The following is a 27,947-nucleotide window of genomic DNA, read 5'->3' as shown; positions in this document are numbered from 1 at the left end:
GGAAAGCCAACCAGCAGCTGTGTTTGCTTTGTTGAAGCTGTTTTAAAAACAGGCTTCCTGTTCTTCGACTGGCTCTGGTCCGGGGAGAAGAGGTTTCAGAAGAAAAAAATGCAATAGGATCATTTTAGGGGTGCTGGGAGCCAGTCCTTATGGAAGGTTGAAGAGGGAAAATGACTACTAAGGTGTCCTGAGAAGTCTTCTCATTAAAAACAGTCTCTAGCTTAGTCTGATGCCCAGTGCCTCCTGAAGGTTATCCAGGTTTGCCTCTGGCCTCTTTCAGGGTCTGTTGCAGTCTCTGTTTGAACCTCTCGTACTTCCTGTGCACCTGCTGGATTTTGTCCTTCTCCTCTTTGTCCAGGATCATCAGGAAGTTCTGCAGCTCGGGGATGGAGAAGGCGTCCCACTGCAAAACCAGCAGAGAGGCAAAGTGAGCACACACCTGCTGGGCTTTGTGGGTTCTTACCTCTGAATCTGTGAGGAGGAGCAATTAAACACATTTAAATGTATCTGATCTCCAGGGATTTAACCTGGTGTGGTGGGAGGGATGGGATAAGGGGCTATGGCATGAAGGACCATCCCAATCCTCCCACCCCACATGGGAAGCAGAATCCTGCAGGATGCAGCAGCTCCCAGCATTTGCTTCACTGTGGTGGGGAGCAAGATTCCAACCAAAAACTGACTGTGAATTTATTACCTGAGTGTCCCTGGCTTTTACTTAAATTAGTGGATTACTTATAACAGTGCTCAGCTAATCTAATTAGTGAGGGTTAACCCTGGGGCGGCACTACCTGGTTCCATAAACAGATTATGGAGTGGCCATCAAAACTGGCCTCAGCATTTTCACAGCTCAAGTTTGAATTGTTTTAAAAACCCAGATCATTTAGGAGCAATAAAAGACCTCTTAGAGGGAAACAGCCCTTTTTTCGCTGCCTCTGCCACGCACCTCCCAGCTCTGCCATGTGCTCCACATTGGTGTGAAAACCAAGGGAAAGTCACCAACGTACCTCAACTTCCCCCGTTTCGTTTTCCTTCAGCACAAAGCTCAGCACATCGGTGTCAGGGCCCGCCAGCAGCCGCAGGTACAGGGGGTACTCGGTGAGAGGGAGCTTCTGGAACAGCACTGCAAGGACAGCAGACAGCCCCAGTGAGATCAGGGCTGCCAGGGCACGGGGAAGCTCAGGGGATCAGCTGGAGCATGGAAAAGGATGCAGAGGATCACAGGGCTGAGTGTGTTATCACAGATTCATAACAATCCCTGTAAGGTCTCAGGTGGTTTCAGCCCCTTCTGAAATCATAATTCCCTGTTAACCTAAGCAGCATCACCTCCTGTGGGGGTCTGGCCGTTGATTCACCTGGATTTGGGCTTTGCCTGCCTTACACCCCAGTGAGTCCTACAGGACACCAACCAGAAGCTAAACTCAGCACCCCAGGCAGAGCTGCCAGGCCTTGAACTCACCTTGCCCATCTTTCCTCATCTCCTTGAAAAGTGCAAACTTCTGGGGGTTATCCACCACCATGAACTTCTTCAGGAGCCCCTGGATCACCTCGCTCACCGTGGTGGTGCTGCTGATGTGCAGCTGCTTGATGGCATCCAGGGGCAGGTAGAAGGAGGTCCTCTTGTCCGTCATCTCGGCCAGGTTCACCTCCTTGAGGGCATCGTAGATGGACTGGGGCCGGATCCCAGCCGGCACCGTCACGGGGCGCCGCAGCTTCAGGTGCACCTTGATGAACCCCGTGTACGTCCCGTCGTCGTTCTGGGGCAAAGCACACAGGGATCAGGCTCCAGGCAGCTTTTCCAGCCCCTTTTCCACCACGAGAGGCTGGTCTGCAGCGTGGGGTGACAGCAGGAGCTGCCCCCGCTCCGGGAGTTCCAGCGTTTCTCATTAATCATGGCAAAAATACCCAGTAATTTCGGGACAGTCGCTGCTGATTTTCTCTTGGTAATGACTCATCCCTTCCTCTCGCCTGTGGGATCTTGTTTTATTTCAAACCAGCCCTGTTACGAGGCAGTTATGGAAATTCCATTGCATGGAATTTGTAGTTGCACTTAATATGGATTTCAAACCCCTGGTTCAGCAGGATGTCCCAAATTTATTCCTTATGTTTTATTCCCCATTTAAGGGATTCTCACATCTCCATGTAAAAAAATCATCCCTGGACATCAACTGATCCCACCACAGGTCTCTTACCCCACCCTCAGCTCCACAAAAATGCAGGAATCAGGAGAAGAGCCTGGCTCTGCACAGTGCACCCAAGAAGCCTGGCAGTGGTGAGGGCAGAATTTCTCTCTAGAAAGGTTTTGTGTTCCTAAAGCCCCTTCCAGCATCTCACAGCCCCGGTTCCACCGTGACTCATCCCCACTGGAGCTCATCCATCTGGGACAAGGCTTTGTGGCAACTCCTTGCCAGAGATCAGTGCCAGCAGGAAGGGATGGAGGCAGGGAAGGGTTACCTGGAGTGTCAGTGACCCTGGGAAGCCCAGCAGGAGGAAAAGCAGCTTGCCAGCCACCCTCACCCCAGTGACACCTTCCCCACAGGCTGGCCTCGTGCAGAGCCCACAGGAACCAGCACCAGTCTCTGTGTGTGATGGAAAACCATCCCGGTACGTACCAGTTTCATCAGCAGGCAGTTGGTGACCTTTGCATTGTACTTTTCAATCTTCTGTTTGATCTCCTGGACGGTTGGAGGCTCAGGTTTTTCTTCTTCTACCGTTTGTGTCACATTCTGCAATCAGAAGAGTGGGGCTTTAGCTGCTTTGTGTGTTGGGTAATGCTCCATCTGTTCAGCTCCTGAAAGCAGGAACGGATCCTGCTCAGATCCTGAGCACTGATGACGCAGGTGGGGATGGTCCCGAATGTGCAGGATGCCACATCCCAGCCCCAAACCACCTCTGACACCAGTGACAGGCAGTGGAGGGCAACACAAAATGCACCAGTTGGTGGCACGGAGGAGTAAAAATCCCAGTACAAATCCAACCTTTAAAACCCACTTTCAAAGCAAAGCCACCTGCACCTGCAAGCATCTATTTCTTTTTTGTAATGCAAGAAAAAGAATCCCATCCTATTTCCAGTATTCACAGCTCTGACTCCCCAAAACTCAAGCAGCTTCCAGTGGGTTCACCCAGGCAGAACCTGGAGTTAAATCTCTCACTGCTCTTGTCCAAAGCTTGGGAAATTACAGCTCAGAGCAATAAAAGCTCAGGAGCAGCAGCCTGGCTGTGTGGCTGATAATAAATCAGGCACTGCAGGGCCAGTCCAGGCATCCCAGCCCGTGTCAGGAACTGCTCAGTGTCTGCCTGGGCTCCCCCAGAGGGGGACAGAGGCTGCTGCTCATCCAGGCTTGGGGGAATTTCCTCCAAAACCAACGGATCTGACCTGTAGGTGGGCTCTGCCTGAAGGCCAGCCATGGAAATGTCACTAAGGAATAATCACAGAATCATTAAGGTCAGAAATTATCTCTGAGATCGAGTCCAGCTGTCAACACAGCACCATTAACCATATCCCCAAGTGTCACATCCACGGCCTTTGGAACGCTTCCAGGGATGGTGATTCCACCATTTCCCCCTTTCACGAAGAAATTTTCACTCCTATCCAGTCCAACCTCCCCTGGCTCCCCTCCAGCCAGGAGGGCAGGTCTCCTCTACAGCACTGCCTGCTTTATCTGCTCAATCTGCAGCAAACAAGCCTCTGTGTGTCTTGAGCAATGCTCAGCGGGCTGGATCTCCCTGCTCAGAGCTCCGCTGCCTTCCCAGAACTCACCACCTTCCCTGGTGACAGCCTGGGAATGCATTTTGCCCAGATTTTATGTGGGCTTGCTCAGAAGTTGGCATTAGCAGGGAGCAGAAAGCGTGAAGGGATGTGCCATCAAGGCTGGGAAGGCTCAGAATGAAAACTGTAACCTCTGAGAAGGAAAAAAAAAATGGAAAAAAAGGCAGCTTGGGGAGCAGAGCTTGTCTCTTCCCGGGCAGCCCCAGAGCACACAGGACAAGGACGCAGCAAGCTGTAAATAAGCCAGTATTGCCCAAGGCTACCCATGATATTTCTTTCAGGAGGAGAATCAAGCAGAGGACAGACTGAAACCCTGCTCGCAATCTGGCAAGGCAGCTGCAGTGCTGGGACTGGGCAGCCCTGGATTCATTGAGGCCATTCCCCAGTGACAGCTCAGGATTTCTCCATTTCCACCCCAGAGCAGCAAACAGCTTGAGACCTCTGGGACCCCCCCGTGGAGCAGGCACCCAGGGGACAGCAGTGACACTGGGATGCAGCCTCCTTGGTCACTCCAAGAGAGGGAGAGGGGCTTTAAACAGGGGCACGGAGTGACAGGACAAGGGCTTTGAACCCAAAGAGAGGAGATTTACATTAGATATTGGGGAGAAATCCTTCCCTGGGGGGGTGGGCAGGCCCTGGCAGAGGGTGCCCAGAGAAGCTGTGGCTGTCCCATCCCTGGAAGTGTCCAAGGCCAGGCTGGAGCACCCTGGGACAGTGGAAGGTGTCCCTGCCCACGGCAGGGGTGGGACTGGATGAGGTTCCCTCCCCCTAAGCATTTTAGGTTCCTTGCCACCCAAAGCATTCTATGACAATAAAAACAGAGATTGCCTGGGTTATTTGAGAACTGCAGATAAATATCCCTTTATCAGAACTCCCCAATCTGTCAGAGTCCTTTGGCTCACGCTGCACCAAGACTTGGCCACACACAGGTGCTGGACTGGCAGGGGAGTCTTTAAAAATCATCTTTAGAAACCATGCTGTGGGTTGAGATTTTGAAAGTAGCATGATGGAAAAGAAAAAAAAAAAAAGAAAAGAAAAACAAAAACCCCACATCCCTTCCCTATACGTTAACAGAAGATGAACTCTCAGAAACCATGCACTTCCTCATGTCACCCATGTCACAGCACTGAGACAAGCACAGCTGTGCTGCCCCTCTCCAGGGCTGGCCCCACCCCAACCACGCAGTGAGGGAGGGCAGGGGACCCCCGGGACTGCCCCCTCCTGCACACAGAGAGCTGGAGCTGCAGAGCTGAGGGCACCACAGCATCATCCATGGCACAAACACAGCCCAGCACAGAGAGAGTCCGTCTGTCCGTCCGTCCATCCATCCATGCACCCATCATCCATCCATGAATCCATGAATCCATCCATCCATCCATCCATCCATGCACCCATCATCCATCCATGGATCCATCCATCATCCATCCCTCCATCCATCCATCCATCCATGCACCCATCATCCATCCATGGATCCATCCATCATCCATCCATCATCCATCCATGGATCCATCCATGCACCCATCATCCATCCATGAATCCATCCATCCATCCATCCATCCATGGATCCATCCATCATCCATCCCCCATCCATCCATCATCCATCCATGCACTCATCATCCATCCATGAATCCATCCATCCATCATCCATCCATCCACGCACCCATCATCCATCCCCCATCCATCCATCCATGTACCCAGCATCCATCCATGAATCCATCCATCCATCCATCCATGGATCCATCCATGCATCTATCCATCATCCATCCGTCCATCCATCCATCCATCATCCATCCACCCATCCATCCATCCCTCCATCATCCATCTATCCATGGATTCCATCCATCCATGGATTCCATCAATCCATCATCCATCCATCATCCATCCCTCCCTCCCTCCATGGCACAAGCAAACCCGGCAGCTCTGCCTGTCCCTGTCACTGCAGTTTGCCTCTCCCCAGGAGGGCAGGTCCCTCCTCTGGTGTGACATGGTGACATTCCCAGCCGAGGGACAGTGCCAGCAATTAAGAGCCTGGGAGCAGCTGGGTTTCCATGGAGGGACACGGCACAGCAGTGCAGCAGGAGCCCCAGGGCCTCACAGCAGGCACACAGCACATGAGGAGGGTTTTGGCTTCCAAGAAACCCAAAGCACTCCCAGCAGGAGGGGGCCTGGCTCAGGAGCACGTCACCAATGTCACACGATGTCACCGATGTCACCGCACACTCCAGCACTGCCAGCTGTGGGTCCTGCCTTCCCCACACTGGGCAGCTCGGGGGTACCTGCAGCCTGCCCAGCCCCCTGCCAGCTCCCTTTCCTCCCACTCCAGGGAAACAAAGTTTTGATAATTTCTTTCATGCATCCATCCCAGCACGGGCACAGTGACAGGACAGTGTCCTGATGAAATCTGGGGACACACGGTGAAGTCATGGGAGGAAATGAAGGCAAACTCCAGCCAGCTGTCCCAGAGGATCCAGAGTGGGGCCACCCCAGCTCCAGGAGCTGTTTAGGGGTGGGAGAGCCTATAACGGCACTGGGGATCCCAGGGCTCAACACTTCACCTCTTCTTGCCACTCAAGTGATGCTCAGGCCAGGCAACACCACGAGCCCCCCGAGCAGGAACCACCCATCCATCCCAATCCTGCACACCTAAATATTCTGCTTTTCTGCTTCCAGACCCAAACCAGCCCAGCAGCACCAGTCCTGTGGTGCAGGAGCCCTGGGAAGAGCAGCCACAGCCTGGGAAGATAAGCCCTGCTCCTCCTGCAGTGCATGACCAGATCAGTCACTTCTTGCTCCTCACAAATAAACCCCATCCTCCGGTTGTGCAAAGTTTCTGGTGCAGAATCTGCAATTCTGCCTAAAGAAGAAAAACAGAAGCTTGTAACCATAAACCGTTGCCACATTTCCTGTTGTACAGGGACAGGATGAAACGAGCTGGTAACAAAACCTCATCTCTGACCTGCACCTCAGCCCTGCTGGGCCTGCAGCTTTCCTGCATGGAAAACAGGGATGGGCCAGCTCAGGCAGCCTCGGGGACCACCTGGGCAGTGGCCTCAGCACAGGACATCGGTGTGGCAGCCAAAGGGATGGGCACAGGACATTGGTGTGGCAGCCAAAGGGATGGGCACAGGACATTGGTGTGGCAGCCAGAGGATGGGCACAGGACATCGGTGTGGCAGCCAAAGGGATGGGCACAGGACATTGGTGTGGCAGCCAGAGGATGGGCACAGGACATTGGTGTGGCAGCCAGAGGATTGGCACAGGACATTGGTGTGGCAGCCAGAAGATGGGCACAGGACATCGGTGTGGCAGCCAGAGGATGGGCACAGGACATTGGTGTGGCAGCCAAAGGGATGGGCACAGGACATTGGTGTGGCAGCCAGAGGGATGGGCACAGGACATTGGTGTGGCAGCCAGAGGACAGGCACAGGACATTGGTGTGGCAGCCAGAGGGACGGGCACAGGACATCGGTGTGGCAGCCAAAGGGATGGGCACAGGACATTGGTGTGGCAGCCAGAGGGATGGGCACAGGACATTGGTGTGGCAGCCAGAGGATGGGCACAGGACATTGGTGTGGCAGCCAGAGGACAGGCACAGGACATTGGTGTGGCAGCCAAAGGGATGGGCACAGGACATTGGTGTGGCAGCCAAAGGGATGGGCACAGGACATTGGTGTGGCAGCCAGAGGACAGGCACAGGACATTGGTGTGGCAGCCAGAGGGACGGGCACAGGACATCGGTGTGGCAGCCAAAGGGATGGGCACAGGACATTGGTGTGGCAGCCAGAGGGATGGGCACAGGACATCGGTGTGGCAGCCAGAGGGACGGGCACAGGACATTGGTGTGGCAGCCAGAGGGACGGGCACAGGACATTGGTGTGGCAGCCAGACGATGGGCACATTCCCCGTGCCAGCCTCCTGTGTGACCAGCAGGAAAACCACGGGCAGCCCGGAGCTGCCAGGAGGGCTCCCCGCCTGCCCCATGGAAATCCTGCACACAGCTCTTGAACAGAAGTGAAACACGCTGGCAGCTCGCTGGCCTCGCCCAGACTCGGCAGGTGGAGGGTTTGCCAGCCCTGGGACACTGCCGTGAGCCAGCTGGCGGGCAGTGGTGGCTGCAGTGCCACAGGGACACCCAGGCTGCCAGGACAGTCTGGACACGGGGATTTGGGACATCCAGAGCAGCGCAGGACTCGCCTGTGCCCTCCCCCTGCCCCACAATGCTGCTCAGCTGTAAGAAATCCCGATTGTAAGGAATGACTGGGGCCGCAGCTGGCACTTGGGCTAATGCTCCACGGGACAAAGGCTGCCCGGCACGAGGGCAGGACCGTGGCACACAGAGCCCATGGCCCGGGGCTGGGCAGGGCTCACCACCCGGCCCCCTCTGTGCGAGCCAGCACTCAGCTAATGAGCTGTAAACTCCTGCCAGGCTTTTATGGACAACCCAGGGGCCATCGAGAGGATGGTGACAGCTCTCAAAGGAGTTCCAAGCCAAGAGAGGCAACAAGGAAACCTCCTGTGACAGATATTGTCATTTACAAGGATGACAGGAGAAACACACCCCACATTCAAAGAGCACCCTCCCTACAGCCTCTCACCTTCTCAAGTCAACTCCCAACTTAAAAACCTTTTAAAAGCAGCCGAGGCAGCAGCTCTGCACCACGCTGGGCCCCTGATTTTGGGAAAAACAGCTCCAGGTGGGAGCCAGGAGCTGTCCCACCACAGGAGCTGCTGTGTGGTCACAGCCTGGAGGAGCAGCAGCTCAGGAACTGTGGGACAGCAGCAGAGGCAGAAAGTCTGAGTGTGGTGGACACTCCCTGGAGCCCCAGGGCCACCTCCCTGGAGCCACAGGACCACCATCCCTGCAGCCCCGGGGCCACCATCCCTGCAGCCCCGGGGCCACCATCCCTGCAGCCCCAGAGACACCATCCCTGCAGCCACAGGGACACCATCCCTGCAGCCCCAGAGACACCATCCCTGTAGCCACAGGGCCACCATCCCTGCAGCCCCAGAGACACCATCCCTGTAGCCACAGGGCCACCATCCCTGCAGCCCCAGGGCCACCATCCCTGCAGCCCCGGGGCCACCATCCCTGTAGCCACAGGGCCACCATCCCTGCAGCCCCAGAGACACCATCCCTGCAGCTCTGGGGCCACCATCCCTGCAGCCCCGGGGCCACCATCCCTGTAGCCACAGGGCCACCATCCCTGCAGCCCCAGAGACACCATCCCTGCAGCCACAGGGCCACCATCCCTGCAGCCCCGGGGCCACCATCCCTGCCCCTCGAGCCCAGCCAGTTCTCCTCCCCAGCTCTCCCGTTAATGAATTTGAAGAGCAGAGCTCTGGGGATGGATCTGGCCCAGCATCACCACATTCTTGGCACTCTGATCTCAGGCAGGAGTGGCCAAGTCCTCCCTGGTGTGCTCAGGCTCAGCTCCATCCCCGTTTCCATCAGCCAGGCTGGGAAAACTCGCATTCCCAAACCCACAGCCCAGGCTCTCCCTTTGGCTCCTCGTTCAGACTGCAGGAGCATTTCAGAGACCTCCTCTGAAGGGATTTTATGAGCTGGGCCATCAATCCTCAATTTTTCTGCTTATTAAGGAAAGATTTGTCTTAAAACACTGGAAAACAAAGCCTGGAGAAGCACATCAGAGTGTCCCTGTCTGTGGAGCTGCAGCTCAGAGCAGCATCACCTGTGACCACAAACACAGCCCAGCACAAATGACTGGAAATAAATATGAATGCTCCAGATTTGAGTCAGAAATGTGAGAACCAACAGCTCAGATCTGTAAATCCAGCTGCAGCAGGGAGTGGTGGCAGCTTGGGGACACTGAGGACAGGGCTGTCACCAGAGCTGGGACATCTCTGCTCTCACAGAGCTCTCCATCCCTGCACAACACCCAACACTTCCCCTTCAACACCCACTCCCAGGGTTCACAGCACTAAATTGGGAAAGATCCACTGCTCCAGCACAGACAGGCAGGGGTGAGAATTATACAAGAGATCTGGACCGGAAAAAAAAAACCCAAAAAACCTTAAATACCCCCAACATTTCCCTCCCTTTGAGAAATTCAGGTGAGGTGCTGTGGTTTACTTTGGGGTTCAGAGGAAAAGGCAGCAGGCAGGAGAGCAGGGGAGAGGGATGGCTGCTGCATTTCAGAGAGGTTAGAGCAAGTGAAGACGGGCTCAGTGTTTTGATTGCCATGGAGATTTCACTTAGAAACCGATTTTCCTGCCACATCTCAGCTCAGCACTGAGAGCTGACAAGGTCCTCACAGGGAGCTGCATCTCAGGGGGGTCCAGGCTGGAGCTCCTCTGCATTGCAGCAGGCTGGCCATGCCCAGGCTGCCCACCCCGCCCCAGCTGGTTCCCTGCACCCCACAAACCTGCCCTGAGCACCAGCCAGCTCTGGGACTGTGGGGCAAGGCTGGGTGGGATCTTGGAGATCCCTCCCTTCATCCAGCCTTGCTTGGGTTCTGCCCCTCCTGTGCTTCCCAACCCTGGACATTCCCTTGCCCCTTTCCCTCTCTCTCATCAGCCACTGATGTGGGACTCCAAGAGCAATTTTGCAGAGTTTTAAGCAATCAGGCTTCAGGCAGAAGCCACTGAAGCCATTCAGCTGGAGAGGCCCAAAAATGCAAAGTAATGGATCTCCAGGGATGAGGTCACATCTGAGATCTAAACCAGCTCTTTGCTAATGAAGAGTGATTTCGCTGATGGTTCTGAAAATAAAAAGGAATTACAGCATTCCTAGAAAGAGGCTCTTCAGACTAATACGGCGTTTCAATCAGAAAAATGGTTTCTGTAATCCTACAGATCAAATCCCACTCCAGTAAGTGCCATGCACTGGCCTGTGTGTCCCCTCCTACCCACCCACACCTCATTTCCTCCCCAGAGACGTTTCCTGTGTCTTTTGGGACCTGTATCCCTAAGTTATCCATATTTATCTTCCTCCTGCCCAGAGCAGGCCCTGCCACGCTGCCAGCCCTGCCCTGGGCTCAGGAATCACTCCTGGGCAGCCCAGGATGGACAATCAGCACCACTCCCAAACACATCCACCAGGATAACTCACTCTGGGGTCTCAGCTGATGTTTTCACCCTGTGGCCAGGAGCAGGTGGTGAAAAACAGAGCTGTTGTCACACATAGCTCTTGCAGGGGTGGAAATGCTCCACATTCAATAATTACCACTTTAATAAGGTGCCAAGTTAAAAAGAGAGGAAAGGGAGTGAATCAAAATCCAAGAGAGATGTCAACCACCTCCTCAGTGTCCACCACCAGCTCTTCCTCCTGCAGGACCTGCACCACCACCAACCCCAAACAAGCCATGACCCCCCCCAAAATCTTCCTCCACCAAGGCCTGAGCGTGTTTTCCACCTCTGTGAGAATCCACCTCCTCACACAGCCCCATTACACAACACCAGTTGGGCTCAGCAGCACGTTTAGTGCGTGTGGGGTTTTTTTTTTCATGCACAGGAACCATTTCCTCCCCACAACACCAAACCCCTGAAAGGCTCCATCTTCTCTGGCAGCCTGAGCTCTGCCACCCACGCTGGTCACATCCAGGTGAGGACAAAAAGGGGCTGCAGCAGCCCCTGACCCCTCGGAGAGGGAGAAACCCCAAACAGCAACAGCCCCAGGCTGATTCCCAGAGATCCCCCAGGATCTGCAGTGCCCTGGCTCAAACAGAGCAGCTCTGGTTGCACCAGCACCCCAATCTCCTCCATCTCCTACACAAATGAATCATCAAATGACATTTCAAAACCAGCAGTACGTGTCGGTTAATCATAGTGAGAGGGAGCTCTGGCTAGCGGGGAATATCCCACCTTAAACCATTTCTGCAGGGAAATTCAATAAAATTCCCAGCTGACTGAAGCTCCCCCTCCCGAGCAGCCCCCCCTGCCCAAGGAGAGCCCTTGGAGCTGCTGCAGGGAGCTGAACCCCAAAGCACCTGCTGAGGGTCACAGCTCTGCAGCCTCAGGTGCAAATACAGCAGAGGCTGAACAGGAGCATGTCGGTGCTGCTGGTTTACAGGAAGATTTTAAGAGAAAAAGCTGCTCCCTGGGCCAGAGTTGATCTCTGGGTGCTGCAGGGCTCTCGTTCCCATGTGAAACTCCCACTTCTGCAGCAGCACCTTCTCCTTTTATGCTCGGCTCTAGTTGGGGCCCCAAAGTTCATGACAAGGATTTTTAATTTTTTTTTTTTTTTAATAGACATTGAAAAACTGTGAGGCAGCGTTTTCAACGTTGCTGAGACACAAATCTCATGCTGGGTGAAACACTGCCTAGCCAAACCCTCTGTCCTTCTCCAAGGCAGGCACACACAGCCCCAGGCTCCCAGAAAAGGACCACGTTCATCACCGCGTTGATCAGCTCACAGATTAATTCTGCCCTGAACTTTCCCATCCACCCAGGAGGTGCAATTTTCACCCACGATGCAGATTCTGCAAGGCCAAACCACATCTCCCCGCCGGGGAGCCTGACCCGTGGCTGACAGCTGCCTAGAAAGGATTTCACCTAAAGCTGAAAAAACACACCGAGAGCCGGCTCCTCCGGCGTGGATCCCCGGGCAACGGGGAAACCCGGCGTGGAAAAGGCTGAGAAAAACCCGCAGCGGTGCAGACCCCGCAGAGGAGAGGGCAGAAGCCCCTCGTGGCCGGCAGCTCTGCCCTGACCCCTGCTCCAGCTCGTTTTTGGCAGCACCCGCAGCCAAACGTGCGGCAGCCCCGGCACCCCCAGCCCTGCGCACGAGTTGCGTTACCTTGGCGGGGACCTTGCTCTGCGCGCTGCGGAAGAACGAGGTTTTGGCCGTGAAAAAGCAATCCTCGAGGTCTTCATCCAAGCTGCAGTAGCCGCTGCTCATGCTGCTGCCGATGGTCATGGGAGCCGGGCAGAGGCGAGGGGCTGCGGGCGAGCCGGGGGGCTCGGGGGGCCGGCGACCATCGGGGTCCCCGCTGCGGCTCCGGCGAGCCCCGCGCTCACAGCCCCGGCTCGCCGCTTATCTGCAGTAGCTCCTTCTGCTCATCCTGCCCAGCTATTCCTGCTTCCCAGGCAGCCGTGCCGGGTAACCCTTCCCTTGCCTCGCCTCCCGCACCCGCCTCCCTGCGCAGCGGCGCTGGGGCAGCATGGAAGGGGCAGAGCTCCCGGTTCGCTCCCGCTCCGCTCGCCGCTCCCGGGGATGCCCGCGCAGCAGCAGCAGCATCGCCTCCCCTTCCTGCCCTCGCCTCGCACTGCCGCAGCCCGGCCACTTCCTCTTGCAGAGTTTCTCGCCCCGCTCGCAGCCGAGCTGCTGGGCTTGGCCCTGGCCCCTGGGGACCCCTGGCAGCACCTTGGAGAGCCAAAACGCGCTGCCACGGAGGGCTGCGGGCTGCTCCGTGCCGCTAGAGCATCCCCGGGAGCTGCCGTGGCACCACCTGAGGGAATCGGGGTGGTGGGAAGGGGGGGAGGCAGGTGGGGATGCAGCTCAGACACTCGCGGTGCCAGGAGCCCCTGGCCAGCACAAGTGGGTGCCTCTCCGTGCTGCAGCTGATTTCAGAGCAGCAGGAGCAATTTCAGCACCCAGACTGAGGCAGCTTCAACGGCAGCCCAGGAAAATTCAGCTCCTGGGTCCTGCTTTAACAGCAGCCGTGACCTTGCTGCTTGGTGGAGATCACAGGGATTTGTGGGGCTGGGCAGGGGATGGGCTCTGCTCCCCACAGGATGCCAAAGGCAGGGACACCTTCCACTGTCCCAGGCTGCTCCCAGCCCTGTCCAGCCTGGCCTTGGACATCCCAGGGATCCAGGGGCAGCCACAGCTTCTCTGGGCACCCTGTGCCAGGGACTCCCCACCCTCACAGGGAGGAATTTCTTCCCAATATCTCAGCTTGCTCCTCCAGGGCTCCAAGACTTTCCCACAAGCCACCACCCATCACCAAAACCTCTCCTCCTGACAGATTGCAGATGTTGCTCCAAACCCTTCCAGCTGTATCTGCTGAAGAACTTCAATTGCTACAAAGCTTTGAGAGCTCCGTGCCCACCACAGCAGCATCCCGTGAATACAAATGGGGATGTAGATGGAAAGACTGGCAACATCTGCATCTCAGAAAGAGGAAGGCAAGGATCCAAGTGCCTTATTTACAGAGGGAATAAATAAGCCACGTTCTTATGGCAGCAGTGCGTTCCTGCAGCAGCACAGCCCCCTCTGCTCCACAGGGATAAATTTAGAGGAGAAAGAGCCTTAAATTGAGCATGTGCAACACCAGCAGAAAGTGAGGGTTGGGAGCAGCAGCACTGGGGTCTTCTATGAAGCCTTAGCCCAGAAGTTTCCCAGTGGAACCAGGGTGCAACCTCTGGATTCTCCAAGAATCCCTCATTTATTCCCTGCAGTCCACCTGCTTGGGACATCAGCTCCATATAAAAATACAACAAAGCCAACTAAACCAAATAGCTTTGGCCCCTTTGTTCAGCAGCAGCTCCACGTAATGGTTACCTGCACGTCAGCCCCCCAAATCCCCACTGAGCCCGTGCCCTGCACCAGCTCACAGCACACCACCAGCCCTGCCAGGTCCAGGGAGCAGACTCCTGGTGCTGCCAAGACCAGCAGAGGTTTTTGGCAGCTTCAGCAGGGTCTGGATGTCACCCTGGGAGGCTGATCTGGGACCCAAATGTAAAACACTCCCAAATACTTAACTGGATCAAAGCCCAAATTATTAATGCTTGGTATTACATGGTAACAGTCCTTAAATAGGTGATATTAAAATAGTTCTTTCTCTGATGCTTCCACTTTGCTTAATTTTGATAATATGACTTAATGACTTCCAATTATGCCAGCTATTTAATTTTTGTTGTGTGTTTTCAGCCCTCTTCCCCTCCTGCCAGTGTATTCAGGCATCCTGTTAATCTCCTACTGGAATACTGACATTATTTTCCCTCCATCCTCCTCCTTTCCAGCAGCAAAACCTGCCTGACCAACAGAAACCCCCCAGGAACGTGGCTGCGTGCTCAGATCAAGCAAACCTGGCGATGATTTTTCCCTGATTATCCATTATCCATAAGGAATAATGGAGCTTTCCTGCAGCCATTTGCCCTCAGTAACCCTCAAATCAGCCCCCACAGCCCCAGCACAGTGACCCCAGGCAGGGCTTTGCTGCCCTGAGGATTCCGAGGTGCAATCCCCAGCCGGGCCTTTGGGATGGGCCGATGGATTTCTGTCTGCTGCTGGAACTGCAGAGACACTTCTGTTTCCTTGGCACAGGATGCCTCCCCTCCCCAGGGTGACACCAGGGCCGTGGCAGGGTGATGGATGGCCACGAAGCACAGGCTCCCTGTTTGTTATTAGGCCCATCAATAACCCTGGCTGGGGTGACGGCCCTGAAGATGAAACGAGCCTTTCTCATTTTTCCCAAGAGCCCAGCATTGCTGGGGGAAGCCCAGTGAGAGGTAACCAGACACAAATTTAGCTTCAAACACCTGGAGTGGAGAACCCACTCTGAGCCCTTTTGTAACGCATTACTTAAGAAGATCAATCCCATCCCACTCCAGATCCCTCCTGATCATTTCATTCTGAGCAGCAGCTGTCCAGCAAAGGATGGATGAAAACAAAACCCCACACACCAAACAGAAACCCTACATTTTGCCTTTGGAAAAGTGCAAGTGCAAAAGTTCTGCATGAGCACATCAGGGTCCTCCACAAAGAGGTTAAACAGGGGGTTGTAATGAGGGAGAGAACCCAGAGCCAGGGAATCATCAAGGCTGGAAAAGCCCTTTGACTGGATCCCACCCCACCCACCAGGCCAAATCACGAAGAGCCACATCCACTCGTGTTTTGAACACTTGGAGGCATGGTGACTCCACCGCTTCCCTGCAGAGCTGTTCCAAACATTTCCAAAAAGCACACAGAGCCTGAAAAGGCTCCCTCCACTCCAGGCAGGTCTCCCAGCCATGCCTTAAGCTTCTCCCATCTCATCCTCCCTGCCGAGAGCCTCCCTGGCCCTGCAGCCTGTGCCACCCACGCAGGAGCCCCAGACACTGCAGGGGGGGATTAAAGCAAAGCTGAGCCTTCCGGACTAAGCCTGGGATTACTGCAGGTCCTAACAGGGATTGAAGAGTCTCCATCCCCCGGGACTACTGAAACTCTCAAAGCAAGGCTGGCAGCCAGCACTCCTTGGAGATCCACGCTCGTGCCCTGGGGAACGCATCTCGGCTGCCGATGGCCAGGCACTGTGTACCCCGTGCTGGGGCAATCAATCCCCAAACCCATCCCGAGAGTGGCACTGGCACTTGGCCTGTGTGGGGGCGAGTGACAGCAGCTCGGGTGACAGCGGCGCTTTAAACACGACAGAGCTCCACACGCACCTCTGCAGGGAGGGAGGGAGGAGGGAGATGCCCACATTGCCAACTTCCATCCCGCCACACCACACCAACCCAGGCAGGGCACACGCTCCCGGGCTGCAGGTGACACCTCGGTGACACCTCGGTGACACTCACGGGCTGAGCTCCGAGGAGCGTTCCCTCCTGGAAAACCCCTTGGGAGCAGGAGATCGGCTCTCTGCAGGACATTCCGCTGGTCACCACGCGACTGTGCCCCCCCAGAGACCCCTCCCCACGTACCTGGCTGCAGGGTGGCACGAGGGTGCTCTCTGGGGACAGCTGGCTCTGGCACTGGCCCGGCCGGCGACAATCCAGCTGGATGAGGCTGCGGCACTCCTGGTGACACGTGTACCTGCAGTCTGCAGGGACAGAAGGGACGGCGTGAGGCACCTGAGCTGCCGGTGGGGCTGGGGGACACTGGGGGCAGCACGGGGAGGGACTGGATTGCAGCAGAGGGATTCCAGCACGGTCAGAGCTGGAGCAGGCACCTGTCCCCTTTAACACACGTGTCCCTTTAAACACTCATGTCCCCTTTAACACACGTGTCCTGTTCAGCCACATGTCCCTTCTAACACACGTGTCCCCTTTAACACACATGTCCCTTTTAACATGCATGTCCCCTTTAACACACATGTCCTGTTCAACCACATGTCCCCTTTAACACACATGTCCCCTTTAACACACATGTCCCTGGTCAGGCACGTGTCCCTTTTAACACACATGTCCCTGTTCAGCCACATGTCCCCTTTAACACACATGTCCCTTTTAACATGCATGTCCCCTTTAACACACATGTCCCTGTTCAGCCACATGTCCCCTTTAACACACATGTCCCTGTTCAGCCACATGTCCCCTTTAACACACATGTCCCCTTTAACAAACGTGTCCCTGGTCAGGCACGTGTCCCTTTTAACACACGTGTCCCTGTTCAGGCACATGTCCCCTTTAACACACATCCCCTTTAACATACGTGTCCCCTTTAACACACATGTCCCTGTTCAGTCACATGTCCCCTTTAATACAAATGTCCCTTCTAACACACATGTCCCTTCTAACACACGTCCTGTTCAGCCACATGTCCCTTCTAACACATGTCCTGTTCAGCCACATGTCCCTTCTAACACACGTCCTGTTCAGCCACATGTCCCCTTTAACACACATGTCCCCTTTAACACACATGTCCCTGCTCAGCCACATGTCCCCTTTAACACATGTGTCCCCTTTAACACACGTGTCCCCTTTAACACACGTGTCCCCGTTCAGGCACACCCCTGCAGGTGAGGAGAGGCACCAGGACACCTCATCCAGAGCAAAAATCGCTCCCAGGCCTCTCCGCGTGCAGCTCTCTGCTCTGTCCCTGGCTGCGGCGGAGCAGCACGAGCCCCGTTCCTCACTGCCCCATAAAGGATGGGAAAATCCTCAGATCCCACCAAAGCGCGGGTGGCCCGTGCTGGCTCGGCTCCTGGGAGGTGTCACCTGCAGCAAGGGCTTGGCCAGTGCACGGGGAAAGGATCCTGCACCTCCTGTCGAGCTGTAGCCTTTGCTGACCCAGAGATGGGGCAGCTGAGAGGTGTTTTTAAACTTTTATTCCATTTTCAGTCTCATGGGACGGGTGAGACAATGCAGGTGTTAGAATTCACGGCATCACAATCAGAAGCCAGCTATTTCCTGATTACAAAACACTATAAACATTTCTTGGCCTATCAGCTTTTACCGCACTACGCTATAAATACCTTAAAACTAATTATCTAAAATTACTCCTCATAAGTCTTGCTACTTAAGTAAGACTTAAGTAGTCTTACGATATAGTAGGACCATATATTCCATAGTTCCATTTCTCTAAAATATCTAGCCCTATTTGTAAAGCTAGCCTTTGAAACTTATTTCTAGTTCAATTTCTCTCTCAATGTTTGCCTTATTCTATAACATTTGTAAGTCAACGTTTTTTATCTCAGAGCTCACGTACAGATACACACTTTTTGTTAAACTTTAAAAATTTTCTATAAATCCATTTCTCACAGCCTCCCACCACTGGGAAGTACCTTTGCACTGGACAGACGTCAGACAGTTTAGGGTCACTAAATATCACAGAAGGGTTTGGGTTGGAAGGGACATTAAAGATCATCCAGTTCCACCATCCCGGGCTGCTCCAAGCCCCGTCCAGCCTGGCCTTGGACACTTCCAGAGATCCAGGGGCAGCCAGAGCTGCTCTGTGCCAGGGCCTAAACGGGAGAACTGCAAGGGCCAGCTGTGGTGACAGAGGCGTGGACGTGCCACCAGCAGCCCCAGATCCACCCCTGGAGAGTGCAGGGACGCATCCCGGCCCAGCAGAGGCTGAGACCTCCTGTCCTCGAGGCCTTTCTGTAGCTGCTTTCTTTGGATGCTGACCCAATGCCAGCCATTAACCCATTCATGCACGGCTGACTCTGCACAGACCAGCTTTAACCCCTTCAGGCACAGGGTCCTGCTCACCCCCAGCTGCAGGGGGGCACGTTTGGCACAGCCAGCTGCAGTTATCCCAAATTCGTGGCCATCACTCCTGCAACCCCCAACTCCTCCAGACCCTCCTGACGGCAGTGAACAACCTGCTTCCACTTTAACGGCCCACCTGAGCCTTTTAATTTTTAACTGCCGTACAAACAGCCTTACATTTACTTTCTGCACTGCCCAAAATTCCAGAGCGGTCACCAACCTGGAAAAAAATAATTATATCCTAAAAGCAAGGCAAGAGAGTTGGCTCCACAGAGGGGTGCGAGTGCCTGTCCCTGCACCAGCCCCATGACCTTGCTAAGAGCCACTGAACTTTTATTTTAAATACACATCTTCTTTCTCTTTCCTTTTTCTTCCTTTTCCTTTTTTTTTTTTTTTTTTCCTTTAGCATTTGGGCCATTGGTTTTGAATATCTGGGGCTTGCAGGAAAGCAAAGGAGCAAAGGAATATCCCATGTTTGCTCTGGAAACTGATTTCTGCTCAGCTCTGGTGAATTCTCCAGGGCCTGAGAATGAATGAGAGGAGCTGAACCACTGCTGAGAGCTGGTGCCTGAGGGGAGGAAACATCAATCTCCAGGGGAAACAGGGAAATCATTTATCATTTAACATTCATCTGGCGTGAGCTGTCTGTCATCCTCCTCTTCCAAGTCAGTTGTCTCAAGTAAGCCTGGGGGAAAAGCTGGGAGATTTGGCTTTTTTTTCCTTTTTTTTTTTTTTTTTTTAATTAGAGATAAGCTGCAGTTACACAGTAATTTAATGCATGACCTTTCCAGCAACCGGCACAGCCTTTTAATGGGGGACATTGGCCAAGTCTTTGCTGGAGCTGCCAGCTGGAGAATGCTCCAGCTGTGGCTTCACCTGAGCATCTGCCAGCACCACAACGTCCCCTCTGCCCACGCGGGCCCAGATTTTCACATTTGGGCAGCTCCAGCACGAGGGGCAAAGGCAGCCAAAGGTCTGGCACGTGTAATTTGCACCACAGAAATGCCAATTCCCAAGTGCTTCCTCCGGATCAGGCCCATTGTGGCATTTCTTTGTGGGATTAAAGTGTGACACCTCCTTAGTCACCGCCACCTATTAACAGACCTAATCACTGGGGATCCGGTGGGGAACACTAATTTTAGAAACCCTGCACAGCTTTGGGAAGCAGACACGTGACCAGTTTGCCAAGAGGAGCAGGATGCCTCCACTTAGGCTTTAAGATAATTTCCATTCCAGCCAAACAATAGAGCACTTGGAAATGGAGTTTCTTTTAAAAAAAAAATAGAGAGGAAGATCATGATACTGTGAAAAGCTATGGTGGCTGAAGGGAATTTCCCTTTCTCCACAGGTAAAGTCACTCAGGGGGATAAAATGGGCAAACCGGTCCCATATAAATGCCCATCTCAGTGCCTAAACACAGGACCGCAGTCCCAGAATGGTTTGGGTTGGAAGGGACCTTAAAGCTCCTCTGCCATGGGCAGGGACACCTTCACCTATCCCAGGTGGCTCCAGCCTGGCCTGGGACACTTCCAGGGATGTGCCAGGGCCTCCCCACCCTCCCAGGGAAGAGTTTCTGCAGTCATTCTGCCCACCCCAGTGCTCCCATTCCCACCCCCAGGGTACCACAGACCCCAGGGGCACCTTCCAGCTCGACCTGACCCGAGTGGGAATGGGGACAGAAGGAGAAGGAGGCTCCCCAGGTGTCTGAGAGCTGGGACAATGAGGCACAAGGGAGATTTCCTCCACCCAAACTCTGGAATCCTCCAGGGGCTCACGCAGCCCCACGTGCAGGCTGCACCTGAGGTTGGATTTTGCAAGCCTGAGGTGCTCCTCCCGTGCCCGACGTCCCCAGGGTGACCTCAGGGGTGGCAGCAGGATGTGGCCCTGTGGCACCAGGAGAACAGGAGGCTCTGAAGGGATGGGGCAGGACCTGTGGCACCAGCACCCACAGAGCAAACCCAGGGAAGGGTCTCAGTCCTCCTGCAACCCCCCCAGGACACTGCTGCAGCCCCGGCCCTGCAGCTCCATCACTGCAGTCTCATCTTGGCTGTTTTAGGTGTAAACCAGACGGTTTGGGTTCGTTTGTTGGCAAACACTGGTCAGCCCCAGGGGCTGTTTCTGTTGGTCCAGAGCAGACGAGGCCCCCTCGGTGGCAGCCACCCCTCTGCGAGGTCCCCGTGTCACTGCAGCCTCTGGCGGTGACAGATGTGGCACCCCAGCTGCTGGCAGGTGCTCTGGAGCCGTTACTGAACAAAACCCAAGCCTCCCTTTGGAGTGGCAGGTGGGACAGCACCCTGTGCTCCTGCCAGAGGAGCCGGAGGAGAAGCTGAAGCCACCTGGTGCCACAGGTGTGGTGCCAGCCCCGTGCCCACCCAGGCAGGATCCCTGTGGCCAGGCAAACCCCACCCCCCAAAAACCCAGCCAAAAACCCCAAAGCCCAGCAGCACCTACCTGGAACCAGCAACACCTCCCTGCTGGGCCTCCTCGGCAGGCGCAGTCCCGTGAAGCAGGGCTTGGCTTTGGGGAAATGCCTGAAGATTTTACGGATTCTCTTTGTCACAAGCCCGAAACAAGTGGCTGCTCCCGCCTTCCCGCCCGTCATCCTCGGGAGAGGAGGCCAGGAGCTCTCCAGGCACGTTCCAGCCCCGAATGCTCTGGGATAGAGCAGGCACTGGAGCGAGTTGTGTCTGCTCCCACGAGAGGCCTTTTCCCCCACGGAGATAAAGCCCTGACATTGTCCATTTACAACCTGCTGCCGTCTGACAGGTTGGGTTATTTATTTATTTTTCTGAGCAGGGAGCGCAGCTCAGGGCTCGTGCATCTCCTGTAAGCCATGGAAAACTTTCTATTTCTGGGGCTTTTTGCTTGATAAGATAAAATAACCCAACGGAAGAGATTAGAGAGAGAAAGCGCAGGACTCGGCCGTGTGCTGGGAGGTCTCTTCCCGGCATCCTCCCTTCTCTCTTTGCTGCTTTTCACCACAGTCTTTTAAAGCTTGAGGCATAAAAAAGTCCCCAGTGTTTAATCAGAGGCTAAAGGAATACACTGAGATGAACTACATTTATAATATTGATTTAAACTCTGCACACAGTTAAGAGAGGCTTGTAGAGACTGTCACGGCATCCATGAAAATCAGGATCAGTATTTTAAAGAGGGACAGTGACGTTTTAGTGATAGGACAAGGAGATGGTTTAAGCTGTAAAAGGAGAGATTTAGATGAAATATTGGGCAGGAACTGTTCCCTGGGAGGGTGGGCAGGCCCTGGCACAGGGTGCCCAGAGCAGCTGTGGCTGCCCCTGGATCCCTGGCAGTGCCCAAGGCCAGGCTGGACGGGGCTGGGAGCAGCCTGGGACAGTGGAAGGTGTCCCTGCCATGGCAGGGGTGAGATGGGATGAGTTCTGAGGTCCTTCCCACCCAAACCATTCCATGGTGGATCAGCTACAGCTCTACCAGGTGTAAAGTGACAGGGTGGGACACAAACACCAGTTTAACAATGCCCCTGAAATCTGCCACTTGGTACCCCTCCCATGCCCTCCCTGCTCAGGACCCCTCTCACAAACAGCATCCAGCACCCTGCACGACACAGGGAGTGACAAAGATGGGATTCAAGCATCCAAACCCCACCGTGAGCGGCAAAAGCTCTGAGCTCTCCCAGGGGGTTTTCCCAGAGAGCCCCCGTGCCCTTCCCTCCTTCCCACAGCCAAACCAGCAAACTCCACCGAGCTTCACTGGGATGAAGCAGAGGGAGAAGCCCAAAAACCAACCTGCAAGGTGAGAGCTGGAGCCTCGGCTGGCGTCTCTCTCCATAAAGCCTTCCCAAGACACCGAACTGGAACGCAGCAGGAAACATGACCCTGGGAGACCTGAGGCAGCCCAGGAGCAGGTCCCACGGCTCTGGGCAGGTCCCCGTCCCTCCCCACAGCTCCATCTCCTCCCAGGGGAGCACGCCCTGCCTGGGGGAGCCGCGCTGGGCGGGAGGCACCCCCGGACCCCACCCTGTGGCAAGCACATTTCTCTCTCTCTCTCTCTCAGGATTTTTATAAAGGTGCACAGAGAGAAGTGAAAGAGAAAACAATTTCTATTTCTGCTCCTTGTTTTTCTCTTGTGGAATGTGTTTGGAGAATTGTTTACCTGGAGTGAGTGCCTGGTTGGATCACAGTGGATTGTTTGGGCCTGATGGCCAATGAGATCCACCTGTGTCTGGGCTCTGGAGAACAGGGTCACGAGTTGTGAGTGAATTAGATATGATAGAGTAGCATGTAGTTTTTAGTATCCTCTTTTATATAGTATATTAATGTATCATAGCATAATTATAATAAAGAATTCATTCAGCCTTCTGAAATAAGTCAGACATCAGCATTCTTCCCATTGGGTTCGCCGACATCTACAACACCACCCCGTCCTCAGCCAAGCCCGGCAAAAGCCATCCCCACCTGGCCGAGTCACCTGGCAGCAGGAGAAGCTTCAGGAATCTGCCTGGATCGGCTGCATGGGACAGAAATGCAGAGCGGTGCGGGTCCTGCCGGCGATGATTGCTTACAGTGGCGACACTGAGTGTGGGAGGATGTGGAGAGAGGAGAGACACGAAAAGCTCCGCGCTCGGAGCAGCAGCTGTGAGCAGAGCCTCGGCCAGGCGAGGCTGGGCTCGTAAAGGGCTCGGCAAAGAACTCGCTATCTTAAGCAAACGGCTCCTTGAGAACCGGCAGCGTTAGAACTGGAGTTTGCTCTACAAATTAGAAAGGAAATGGTGTTTGACCAAGTGCCTCCTCAAAGGAAACGGGGGCTGATTCGGGGCAGAGCCTGAACTCAGATCGAGCTGCTCGGGGAGAGCAGCGTGGCTCCGGAGCAGAGGCACAAAGCCCAGCTGGATGCTGAGGTGCTTTGCTGAGCTGGATCTGTGTCGCCAGACCTGCAGATCAAAAGCTGGCTCCAGGAGTGACTGACGGCCTTGGCAGAGGTGCTGGACACGCTCTGAGGTTTCCCTCCAGGGCTGCCCACAGGGCAGCACGGGCAGCCGGGGTGCTTTCCTTGCAAAGAAATCCTTCAGTGCTATTTTATCAACAGAAACATCGAAATACTTGATTTTTGGTTATCAGAGACACCAAGAGCCAGGGAAGCACTTGAGCCATTCCCACCCGGTGTCCACCCAACCCTTCCCACCAGGAAGCTGCCCCAGCTCCGAGCCCAGCCTGGTTTCTGTGCTGTCCCAAAGGCCAACAGAACACTCAGAGGGCTTTGAAGCTGCGTGAGTCACCAGGACACCCCAGAACTGCACCCAAACACCCCACAGCACCTCTGCACCCTGCTCCTCCCTGCTGGGAAACGCTGGCAGGAAAAGCTGTCCCCCAGCAGCAGGACAGGCATTTACACCCCACACGGAGATGATTTACTTCCCTGCAGACAGCTCCGAGAGGTGCCAGCAGCTCCAAGCCACGCACATTAGGCAGGAGATACTCCTCCTGCCCAAACGCATTCCCTCCAAGGCTGGAAACCAGGATTTTCAGGGAGTTCCAGCAGGATTCGCTCCCGAGCTCCCACCTCCCCACCCTTTCATGCTGACACCAGTGGGAGCAGGATGCTGGATGTCTGTCCTGCACAGAGCCTGGAACATTCCAAATTAAAGCAGGGAAAAAAAGGCTCCCATGTCTCAGGCAACATCTGCATCAGCCCCAGGTGCAGCACCCGTGGGCAGGACTTGGGTTAAAATCAGAGAATGTCCCCCTGAGCCTCCTTTTCTCCAGAGTGAACTGTAAATAATTACAACAAACAAACAAACAAATAAATAAATGTCCCTTTCCCATTTTACTAAATACAGCCAGATCTGACGTAAATAAAAATAGGCCAGAACTGTACAAACAAAAACCTGAGTATCCTCAGGCTGCAAGTCAAAAGCAAACAAGCAGCAGCTCAGCATCAGAAAGAAAAAAATAAATGTTCACCGAAGGGGGAGAGCACGCCCCGTCTGCAGCTCTCAGGCATTTTTAATGGCAATCACTATTGGGATGACAGGGAAGGCAGATATGAGTGTCCCTCCCCCCCATCCCGGCTGTTTGGGGAGTTTTTGAGGCAGAACTACTCCCACAGCCTGCAATTCTCTGAAATGAAAAGGGAAATGGAGTTATTTAAAATCTGTTTCAATATAAGTATGGAAAACATCCTGCCAGAGGAGAAGTCCCTCAAAACAGCTATTTATGCAGCATTTCGAAACACCACAAAATTCTGTGAGTTTCTACCTAAAGTCAGGATTTCAAAGCACACAAACCAGGACCTCACCTCGCACCTAACCCCAGCTTCCAGGTGGGGTGGTGAAAAAGCCTCGACAAAGATTTTTCCCTCAAATAAACCTTATTTCTCCTAAACTCGGTATTTCTTTAAGCACGCTCATTCACACATTCCCTGCTGCATGCCAGGAGCTCCCAGCCCCGGGGAATCACCTGGCCGTCAGCAGCTTTTGAGGGAATTAATCAGGAATGACGGGCAGAAAGCAAAGGTGCACCTCAGAAATCAGATTTACATCCCCCTCCTTCCGCCAAGGTGCCAGCCCCGGCGTGTCCCCGCGTCACGTTGTGGTGGCGGCTGGGTTACATTTAATTAACAGCAGTCATTAGGGCTAAACCCTAATGCGCTGCAGCAGGGCCATATGGTGCTGCTGCCTCTCCCGATCGCCCTCCATCCCAAACGGCACCGGGAGGCACCGGCGAGAGCCCTGCCCGCCCCGCAAATCCCCAGCAGAAACATTCATGGGTTCGTAATCTAAGGAAAGCCAAGCTGGGCACCAGAACTGGCTGAGCCAGGCACTAATTGCCCCGGTGAGGCTGGTGGCACAGCCCTCCCAAACAACCCCAAAAATGAGCAGCGACGCGTCCCCCACCCCCAGCCCGCGGTGGGACGCGGCTCAGCCCCAAATCAGCACCGGCACCACCTCCCTGCCCTCCACACCCACACCGAGGGCACCCTCACGGGTACAGGTGATGTTGTGGGCACAAACCTGCAGGGAACGGCATCAACATCAACACCCTCTGCCAAAAATCGAGAGGCTCAGCTGACCCCAAGCAGGAAAATTTTCAAGTCCCTCAAGCCCCAGCAGCTGCATCCTAAAAGAGTTTCCCCCAGCCTGAGAGACTGAGCTGGGCAGGAGCGGTTTCACAGCCAGCAGGGCTCGAATCCCAAAGTTATCAGTGACACAGCTTTGCTAAAACCTCTTGGTTTCCCCTCCCGCAACACCTAACACGGGTCACTCCTCGCCAGGGAGTGGAGCAGCAGCCGGGACAGGGGACACGGCGCGGGTGTCACCGCACAGCCCCAGCTGGGTCCCCTCGGGCCCCTCCGCGCCCCTTCCCACACAGGGAAGGATGAATCTCTGCGGCAGAGCAAGAGCAGCACCAGCGCAGCACGGATCCCTCCTCAGGAACGTGGGCACAAGCTCCTTCACGCAGGGGTTTGGGCAGAGCTTCAGGCAAAATTACGAATTCTAGAGGACTTTACCCCTCGCTGTAAAGCTTTTCATACACGAACCCTCCCTGCTCACCGCGAGCTGCTGATGCCAACCCCGCCCATGAGCCGATCATCTCCTCTTTCCTGGAAAAGCTTCATTTTCCAAACCAGCCCGGCAGCACCGCACCCACACCCGGAGACCCCGGCCCGGCCCCTCCCGACGCGCAGCCCCCCAGGACCCCCCATGGGCAGCCGGGGGACCCGGCAGGTCCCAAACCGGACCCGAGGGGAGCAGAGCTGGGGGGAAGGGGTGGGAGAGGGTCCGAGGGGGCAGAGTCCGGGCAGGGTAAGGGATGCGGGCAGGGCAGGGGTGCGGGACAGCGAGGGGACAGCGAGGGGCAGGCAAGGGATAGGCAGGGGACAGCGAGGGGCAGGCAAGGGATAGGCAGGGGTGCGGGACAACGAGGGGCGGACAGGGACAGGGAGGGGACAGCGAGGGACAGGTAGGTGTACAGGACAGCGAGGGGCAGGCAGGGGACAGTGAGGGACAGGCAGGGAACAGTCAGGGGACAGCGAGAGGCAGGCAGGGGACAGCGAGGGGCAGGCAGGGGACAGCGAGGGGCAGGCAGGGGCCAGCACTCACAGTCGCAGCGCAGGGCGCGCTCCCGCACCGCCTCCCCGCACAGGTCGCACCATCCCCGGCGCGGCAGCCGCGGGGCGAAGCGGTGGCCGCGGCCGCGCTCGGGGGGCTCCCGCGGCGCCGCGAAGATGCTCCGCACGTCGGGCAGCAGCCGCGGGGCTCCCCCGCGCCGCCGCAGCCGCCGCGCAGCCCGGGCCCCGCCGGGGCTCCCCGGGGAGCGGCCGCCCGTCGGCGCGGGGGTCGCGGCGGGGCCCGGCGGCCGCCGGCGCATGGAGCCGGGCGCGGGGGGCGGCAGCGGGCGGGGGCACGGCCCCACGGCCGGCGATGCCATGGGCTCGGAGCGGCGAGCGCGGGGCAGCGCAGGCGCCTTGGACCGGCCGGGAGGGAGGAGACACGGCGGCGGGGGGCGGGGGTGGCACCGGGAGCGGCCCCGCGGGGCGCCCCGCCCGTGGGGACCCCCCCGAGGGTCGGGGCGCTTCGCACTCGCAGCCCCCGCGCGATGTTTGCCCGTGGACGCGCTCCTCGCCCCGGCGTTCCCCGTCCGCGCCCCGGGAATGTCCCCGCTGCTCTCTCGCCGGGAATCCCCGCTCGCGTGGGGTTTTCCCCGCCGGACCGTCACCCCCGCGGGTCTGGGGTTCCCCGGGGGGGTCCGTGCATCCCCCGGGGGGGTCCCACGAAGCACAGCCAGCGGTTTTCCCCAGCGTCTTCTGGGGGAGCGCAGCCGCGTCCCAGCCGCTGTGTCGCGGCTCTGTCCCCGCGGGAGCAGGACGGTCACGCGTGGGGCAGCTGGGGAAAAGCCCGTGTCCCCTCTGCAGGGACAGCCGGGCTCCGAGGGCTGGGACACGCAGGAATTCCCTCCCCCAGTTGAGGCTCCCGAGCTCGTGGGAAACGTGAAAGGGAAAAACATCGCGGCCAAATGTGGAAGCGCAGCAGCGCGGGGGACAGCGGTGCTGCCACACCTTCCCCGGGCACGGCTGGGGGTGGCCGCACCTGGCGCTGCGTGCCCCCTGGCACTGCGAGTGACCGCCTCCCAGCACCGGGAGAGTCACCGAGCAGGGGAAGGTCCCTGTCACCCCTGTCACCCCCTCCCTGCTGGCCGGAGGGCGACTGCTCCTTTGGTGTGCGTGGCTGGAGGGTGACACATCCCTGAGTCATGCAGGACACCAGTGCTCTGCTGCTCTCACTCCTTGTGGCTTGAAACACGTTCATTCAGACAGAATTATCCCCCAATTTCTGCGGTTTGGGGAAGAGAAGGGAGGTGAGAGGCGGCTGCAGGGAGGGCAGAGCTGGGCT

The 27,947-nt window shown here is 56.0% G+C and overlaps 1 protein-coding gene across 4 annotated transcripts; it reads right to left on the bottom strand.

Annotated features, from left to right (window-relative positions):
• Positions 1-37: 37 nt before the first annotated feature.
• On the bottom strand, positions 38-26,985 carry RASSF5 (Ras association domain family member 5). 4 transcript variants are annotated; one of them, XM_068173599.1, is made up of 7 exons: positions 22,345-22,445; positions 21,032-21,111; positions 16,349-16,467; positions 2,610-2,723; positions 1,457-1,754; positions 1,005-1,120; positions 38-403 (listed from the first exon to the last, which is right to left on the bottom strand). In XM_068173599.1, the coding sequence occupies exons 1-7, from the start codon at positions 22,428-22,430 to the stop codon at positions 251-253; spliced, it is 966 nt and encodes a 321-aa protein (XP_068029700.1). In that variant the 5' UTR covers positions 22,431-22,445; the 3' UTR covers positions 38-250. The 4 variants fall into 4 exon arrangements, with proteins under 4 accessions (XP_068029700.1, XP_068029699.1, XP_068029702.1 ...); XM_068173598.1 differs by lacking the exons at positions 21,032-21,111; positions 22,345-22,445 and adding an exon at positions 26,658-26,985; XM_068173601.1 differs by lacking the exon at positions 22,345-22,445 and having other exon boundaries at positions 21,032-21,197.
• Between the last annotated feature and the right edge of the window lie 962 nt (positions 26,986-27,947).

This window comes from Anomalospiza imberbis, chromosome 26 (genome assembly GCF_031753505.1).
Source record: "Anomalospiza imberbis isolate Cuckoo-Finch-1a 21T00152 chromosome 26, ASM3175350v1, whole genome shotgun sequence".
Classification (NCBI taxonomy): Eukaryota; Metazoa; Chordata; class Aves; order Passeriformes; family Viduidae; genus Anomalospiza; species Anomalospiza imberbis.
The sequence above is the reverse complement of the archived record's forward strand: the minus strand, read 5'-3'. Positions and strand labels throughout refer to the sequence as shown.